General features: G+C 35.4%; 1 protein-coding gene across 2 annotated transcripts; it reads left to right on the top strand.

Annotated features, from left to right (window-relative positions):
* The first annotated feature begins 2,866 nt into the window (after positions 1–2,866).
* On the top strand, positions 2,867–7,131 carry LOC111399092 (protein HOTHEAD-like). 2 transcript variants are annotated; one of them, XM_023026323.1, is made up of 6 exons: positions 2,867–2,946; positions 3,066–3,154; positions 4,114–4,755; positions 5,105–5,484; positions 6,239–6,804; positions 6,931–7,131. In XM_023026323.1, the coding sequence occupies exons 2-6, from the start codon at positions 3,070–3,072 to the stop codon at positions 6,971–6,973; spliced, it is 1,716 nt and encodes a 571-aa protein (XP_022882091.1). In that variant the 5' UTR covers positions 2,867–2,946; positions 3,066–3,069; the 3' UTR covers positions 6,974–7,131. The 2 variants fall into 2 exon arrangements, with proteins under 2 accessions (XP_022882091.1, XP_022882090.1); XM_023026322.1 differs by having other exon boundaries at positions 2,872–2,946; positions 3,041–3,154.
* Positions 7,132–8,181: the final 1,050 nt, after the last annotated feature.

Genomic DNA, 8,181 nt, shown 5'->3' with positions numbered 1-8,181 from the left:
GCCACCATCATGAGCACCACCGTACTGATAACACCATCACACCCATAGCACACCACCACCGCACCACCCACAGCACACCACCATCACTATTTTCTCTATTTCTATTTATACCACACCCAACCACCACCTCCACGAAATAATCCACAAGCCCACCACCATCACCTAAAAAATGCAATAAAATATGCTAAAAAACCACACCAACACAGCAACACCACACCACCGTACATACCAACACCACAACACGGCAACATCACACTATATCTGAACCCATCGTGAAGCGACGCCATTCACAGAGCTTTCATCACAAAACAACACCTCTTTAACCCAATCAGTGCCCGGAGGCATCGTGGTCAGCGCAGTCACAGGCGCTGCTCTAAGCTGTGGCTCACAAAAATCCGAGTAAGACATATCTTCGACGGCGTCTTCTTTCGGCTCATCTTCGCACAGTAGCGGCACTCTTGGGGAGAGGTCACCGTCGCACCCCTTGTAGCCTTCCCCACTCTTCTTTGTAGCAGTGCCAGTCTCACATCGAAAACGGTGCCGTCGGTGACTGATCTTCTGTGGCGATTTGTTATAGAGAGAAGGAAGAGATTGTAGAGTGAGAAAGGAAGTGACGAGATTGATTTGGGGAATTGATTAGGGTTGTTAATTGAATTGGTTGAATTAACTATATATAATACCTGATGTTTACATAGATAAATTTCATCCCTGAATTTTGAATTTGAACTTTTAAATGCCTGATTTTATGTAATTTCCTCTTTTTGTTATCTTACCTCATACCCGGTTAAAGCCGGTTGGCGGGGCGGGCAAGTCTCTTGCCCCATTTATCATCCCATTTATTTTTATTTATTTTTTGCTTTTATTTTTTATGTCCTTAATTAGTAAATAGTATTACTTTTTTACCAATTTGTTAAAAATAACTTATGTTTTCTTTAAAAATGATAATAAATCTATTATTTTTGTTTGATAAAAATTTAAATTTGAAATTAATATTAAATGGGACGGGGATTATGTTTCCCGTACTCGTCCCATACCCGCTACGAAGCAATGACCCTCGTCCCATATCCATCCCATCCTCATTCGGGGCGAGGCCTCATGGATATCAGGTTAAACGGGTTTTTATGCCATCCCTAGCCGAACATGCTAAAAGGAGTACCAAATTTAGACAATAATTTTCAATTTTCATCTCCTCAAAAATGAATTTAAATGGTAAAATCCACAAAGCAAGAAACTTCGCATGCTAAAAAGATGAATCGTCTCATGGTAGTGATTAAGTCACTTTTTATTCACCTATTTTCTGAGATCCACATGTATTACGTACTAATTTCTATCTATTTATAAAATAAATTCTTTATAAACACTTTTCAAGCATATTTAGTTCCATACGTGGGTAAAATTATCAATTGTTGTGTCACTGGTGGTTGATTGTCACCCAATACTTTTGCAACTTCAATGCCACATTAATTCCAACCACCAACTGAAAAAGGTCAATATTTCATTGAAGTCATATCAACGCTTTTGGCATGATATTTAATAACTCACTGCATTCGAGGGTTAAATGCGAGTTGCATCAACGTTAATCATCTTCAATTTGGAGTAACTATGTTAACCAACTTCTATTTTCTTGCAGATTTTGCAGCTAATTTTTAATTTGATGCAATCAAGTTACCCAATTTAGATTTGCATCCAGACTTGGGCGTTAACTAAAGTTCAACTAGAACTTCAAAATATAAAAATAATGTGCTATTAGTTGACGCAAATGTATTATTATTATTATTATTATTATTATTTTTTTGAAGTAAAAGAGTAGCGTAAACTAAAATGATAATAATAAAATGGTAAAGGGGTAGCATACACATTACACAATGACCATATTTACTAGCAAATCAAAGTTAGGTGATATGATTGTACCAAATTGAAGATAAGTGATCAAATGTGCAAGGAATCAATTTTGAATGATTTTGTTAGAATTAGAGTATTACCCGAATTTTATTTTGAAGACTATTTGGGAATTCTAGTTGAAGTCTATTTGAGAATTCTATTTGAAATTCAATTTGGGAGTTGATGATTCGTGTTATACTCGAAGAAGTCCAATTTGCAATGGTAGAGGAAGAAATCATGCAAGGAAAAGAAAGCATCACATCGGCACTAACTACGTGCTAATCATTTGCTCGAGCGCCCAAAACAAGGGTGCAATTTTATCCGGGTTTGGAACAGTTCACAACTTTGATGGATTTTTGAATCCTATTTTATTTTAAATGCTCCATTATTGTATAGACTTATTATAGTTGAATTCCACCATATCTTAGGCTCTTCTTTGCACTATATATATATATAAGGTAAAGCTCTAAAAAAAAATCAATCCTTACATTCTAAACAATAATTTGGAATCCTCCATTATTGATATAAATAAAATTCTCTTATTCTGCTCATGGTATTTTTTTTTACTACGCTCTTATTTGATTTTCATATTGTCATATTATTCTCGTTCCTTTATTTCCCAAACAGATTTGAATTCACCAAATTGACAAATAGTAATCCTAATACAACTCCGCTCAAAATTCGAAGACTTGCAGTGCATTTCTACTTGCCTCTATTTTTCCTTGTAAATGTGTCTAAACAAGTTATAATTATACATGGGTTTTGAGTAAGAATTATATATCTAGCCCTGTTAGTACTAGAGTATCAGTTAATGATATATATTTTGCCATCTAGACCGGTGACGTTACATACATACATACATACATACATACATACATACATACATATATATATGCAATTTTTATGACGTGTAAAAGTCTTATTAATATCTTGCTACTGTCCCCCATGCTCCAAGAACACATATACATATACAGAAGAAGATTAGCCCCCCCCGGCGCGAAGACAGTAATCTCTTTACTGTCAAAATTTATTTCTGTCTGAATCGAGGGACTGCTAGCTTTCCAGGTAAACTTTTGATATATGTAAAGCTTGAATGAGTTGAATTTGCTCTATAGGATTAAAAAAAGTTATACTTCACTTATAATCTGCTTTAATTTAGCTTATAATTGCATGAGAATTATCAGCAAAATGTTGGTTTGTGGGCTGTGGAGATTGATTAGTGCTGCACTTGCTGGAATTTTCTTCTTTAATGGCTTCTGTTTCTCTCAAAGAGGTATCAAATTTATATTTTTCTCGTCTGTAATTTTATGCATATTTCACTTAGCTTTTTTAGTTTTTTCTTTTAAACCTAATATAGGTGATTGTTTGGCTGAGGGGCTTCGACCTAACCTCGAGTCAAATGTGTGCAAAAATATAAAATTTATCCCATCCGAACACGGGAAGTACAATGTAGAAATTATCAAATTTACATTTCATGTGTTCTTGTCAGCATAGTGTCTTTTCGACTCGGGGTTATATAACTTTCATGTTTAGGTCATGTTTGGTGAAAATTAAAATCCAGACTTGAATTTAAGTCGATCAACAATTAATTTTAATCACACATTACATTTCTTGAGATCCACAATTTTTGAACCCCACATTTCATCATTTTTTATTAAAATTTACTAAAAATCTGATTTAAATCCCCATCAAACAAAGATTAAATAACATGAAAGATATTTATTCTTAATTTTTTGTAAAAATATTCTTCCAAGGAGCATCACATTTTGAACAGCAAATTGCATTACATTGTTCACTAACATTTTTGTTGCAGTAAAAGCCATTACAAATTGCTACATTTTTAATGATTGAGGTAATGTATTCCAATTTCCAAGTTAAACACAGTGTAATGGGAAAAAAAAAACGTTTTTAAAAATCAACATTAATTTGCATTAACTGGAAGTAGTTGTCTCGAACAAAATTTGCTTACGTATATGGTCCATTTGCATTTATGATCCACCACTGGCATGCAATAAGTTCAGCCACAACTACTTCTTACTGAAATAAAGCCATTAATTATTTTTTCAACTTTTAATTAATTATTTAGTCGCGGTTACGCTTACCATATACTTTTTCATTGAACTCGACAACACTTTGCACAACAATTAACAAATTTATCGTACATATTATGTTCGATCATGTTTAATTGAAAATACTAAAAATAATGTTGATTGTTTCTGATTTTATTGGCAGCACCAAGCTATAGTTTCATGCACCAAGCTACATCGGCCCCAGCACTGTCATATTTCGACTACATCATAATAGGCGGTGGCACCGCCGGCTGCCCACTGGCCGCCACTCTATCTCAAAATGCCACCGTGCTACTCCTCGAACGCGGTGGCTCTCCCTATGGCAACCCTAACATCACCAACCTAGGTGCATTTGGCCGAAGTCTCTCCGACCTCTCGCCTTCGTCCCCTTCCCAACGCTTCATCTCGGAGGATGGTGTGATAAACGCCCGGGCTAGAGTGCTGGGCGGCGGGAGTTGCCTCAACGCGGGGTTTTACACTCGCGCCGAACATAGATTTGTGAATGATGCCGGCTGGGATGGACGGATAGTTAATGAGTCTTATAGATGGGTGGAAAAGAAGGTGGCGTTTGAGCCACCAATGAAGCAGTGGCAGTCAGCCGTGAGAGATGGGTTGTTGGAGGTTGGTGTGCATCCTAACAATGGTTTTACGTATGATCACTTGCCCGGAACTAAGGTCGGTGGCACGATTTTCGATGGCGACGACCACCGGCACACGGCTGCTGATCTTCTTCAGTATGCAAACCCCGGTGGCCTTACTGTGCTATTACATGCTTCTGTTCATAAAATATTGTTTAAGGTTAAGGGTAAGTATGAATTCACTCACATGTGCTCATACGTCTAGGTTATGTTTGGTACGAAGTACTGGACAAAATTAAAATAGTATAATACACAAAATTTTAGCTTCTTCTAGTGCTAACCAGTCTACGTTAGCAGACTTGTGCCTTCAACCCTCTATGCTGCGAATTTTGATAATCTTAAATCATGTTTGAGACGTTAGACTTGATAAGATGGGATGAAACTATGAACAAATATCTCAACTTTTCTTATTATTGTCGAATCTAATGTCACGATTAATTTCATTCATATCTTTCGTCTCTAAATATTTGTATCAACTCAACGAAGTGCTTTTGATAACCTCTTTGCTCCAAGCAGGCAAAAAGAGGCCGATAGCTCATGGAGTTGTATTCAGAGATGCATCAGGAAAAAGGCACAGAGCCTACTTGAAGAAGGGGTCAAAGAATGAGATAATCTTATCAGCTGGGGCACTTGGAAGCCCACAAATGTTAATGTTGAGTGGGGTAGGCCCATCAGATCACTTGAAGGCCCATAATATTACAGTGGTTTTGGACCAGCCCTTAGTGGGCCAAGGCATGTCAGATAACCCAATGAATGCCATTTTTATACCATCTCCAAATCCTGTAGAGGTATCTCTGATTCAGGTGGTTGGAATCACCTACTTTGGAAGCTATATTGAAGCTGCCAGCGGTGAGAACTTTGCTGGTGGTGCCGACTATGGGATGTTCTCCCCTAAGGTACATTGCATGAAATTCCTCTCGTGTACAAATTTATGTTGCACAGAAACGAAATGAATTGGCGAAATGTGACATAACATGATAAAAAAGTTCGACACACATCAATATGTACAAGATTGTAGAGTGCTTAATGGACAAAAACATTTTTGCTACAGCAATTGCAAAATTCTTCAATTTTACAATTAAGGCACAAAGAAATAGTTGATGGAATTAGTGTATTTTAGATTTTTTGTGTTAAAAAAATTGACTGTTTGTATCACTAGCCAAAAAAATTTAGAATCCATTAATTTTATACCAACTATATGGTATATTTCAAGTTAAAGCCACAAAGAAGCCAAGAATTCTTTTCTTTTTTTCATAGTTTCCTCCACGTTTCTTTAAATTTCATGAGTTTTGGGGTGGGGGGGGTTGGGGAATGATTACCTTCTTTTAAAATTTATGAAATGTTATTCTAGAGTGTTGAAATAGTATCGTTTTGATAACATGCTCAAAGTAGTGATGTTGACCTTTTTAAAGTTTCCGTCGATTAGAAACAAATATTTCGACTATGTAATCACTTTATCTTTGAGTCTTTTATTGACACGAAGTCAAGTTATATGCTCCTCTTCAAAGTTGTGTATTTTATTTTTTGTTTTCGAGCATCAATCGTAACCCGCCTACGTGGGGTTCAATTATAAAATTCATATAAAATTCTTTTAAGAACCTTATTATTATTATTATTATTATTATTTATTTATTTATTTTTTTTGTGCAGATTGGGCAGCTTTCCACTGTTCCACCCAAGCAAAGGACCCCAGAAGCCCTAGCCAAAGCCATAGAAGCCATGGAAGCACTTGAACCAGCAGTTTTTAGAGGTGGATTCATCTTAGAAAAAGTCATGGGCCCTACATCCAGAGGCCATTTAGAGCTCAGAACCAAAAACCCTAATGACAATCCATCAGTCACATTCAACTACTTCAAAGAACCAGAAGATTTACAAAGATGTGTGAATGGCCTCAAAATCATTGAAAATGTGATTGAATCAAAGGCATTTAGTCAATTCAGATATGATTATCTCTCACTGCCGGTTCTTCTCAACATGACAGCCAATGCCCCGATCAATCTATTGCCGAAACATGCTAACCTTTCAACCTCGTTGGAACAGTACTGCAAGGACACTGTCATGACAATTTGGCATTACCATGGGGGCTGTCAAGTTGGAAGAGTTGTTGATCGGGATTATAGGGTTCTTGGAGTGGAAGCTCTGAGAGTTATTGATGGATCCACCTTTAAACACTCTCCTGGAACTAATCCTCAAGCCACTGTTATGATGCTAGGAAGGTAATGATACACATAGTATTGATTGAAATTCGGGTCGATTATGTCCCAGATTTCAAATCTTGTTCATTGTAATATTGTCGACTCTTCACTTAACAAGCACTAATGGATTATTTTCCTTTATTACAGATACATGGGATTAAGAATACTGAGGGAGAGATTTCAAGGCTGAAAAGCATATTCCTATTCAGCAAACATAAGCCCTATGTTAAGCTGTATCCCTCCGAGTTGTCAATTACTGGACTATTTAAGTGTTTTCTTTTAGCTTATTTTTTTTCGAATTAATAAATTATATGAGGGCATCTATTTATAATTGATTTTGTAAACTAAGTGTGTGTTTGATTGCAAGTATAAAATTTACATGGAAAAAAATATATTTTAGTTAATTGAATTGCCTAGAAATTATTTCCATAAAAATTGTCAATTAAACCCTTGTTTGAGTCTCATTCTTCTAAAAATTCATTTTTTAAAATTTATTTTCAACCACATATTCTTCAATAAAATAATATTACATGCAAATTTAAAATTTTTCCTTAATTTTTAAGCACACATTCTCCATTACTCTATTATTCAAAATGGGAATCAAACAAGGACTGTATGTATTTTATGAAAAATATTGACTATCAAACGCATTCTAATAGTAATTTAGATTTCTCATGTTAAAGTTATGATTGATTTCTCATGTTAAAGATATGATAGAATCTTTAGATTAATCACCTCCCATATAAGTTGCAACACTAAAAAAACTACAACGGGCAAGGCAAATTGCCTATGCTCCCGAGGATAAGAAAATTTTGACAAATCTTTTTTATTTTTTACTAAATTAAAACCATTTGTGTGTCACGTTTGATTATGTCCCTATTTGATGGCATCATAAAGAGAAATTGAGAGAAAAATGATGTTTTGATATTTTTTTTTGGAGAATGTGGTTAAAAAGTGGAAAAAAGTTTTGGAATTATGTGTAAACTATTTTATTGTAAGAATATGTGGTTAAAAATAAGTACGAGAAATAAAAAATTTTGAAACAAAGAGAGTCAAATAGAAACTATATCAATAATAAGAAAAAGGACAACTCGAGAGGGGGCGGGCCTGACCTCCCAAACAATAAGCTTACAAAGAATAAATTAAATTTTGCGTGTTCCGAGTCTGCTTCATGTCGTCATGCGCCTAATTGAATAGAATCTTCCTTGGTGTACATAATCTTTTGTACATCAAGATGTCCCATACTCACATGAGTTGGGGCCTACTAAAATATTTTATTCTAATGGACTCCACCTCATATGAGTGTATGGATGCTTTAATGTTAAAAAATTTATGTATAGGGAGCTTTATCCAATTGAATATTTGGTATCCTTATGGTCACTGTCTGAACTAGTCTCT

This window comes from Olea europaea, chromosome 8 (genome assembly GCF_002742605.1).
Source record: "Olea europaea var. sylvestris chromosome 8, O_europaea_v1, whole genome shotgun sequence".
Classification (NCBI taxonomy): Eukaryota; Viridiplantae; Streptophyta; class Magnoliopsida; order Lamiales; family Oleaceae; genus Olea; species Olea europaea.
Note: the sequence above shows the minus strand (reverse complement) of the source record. Positions and strands in the feature narration are given on the sequence as shown.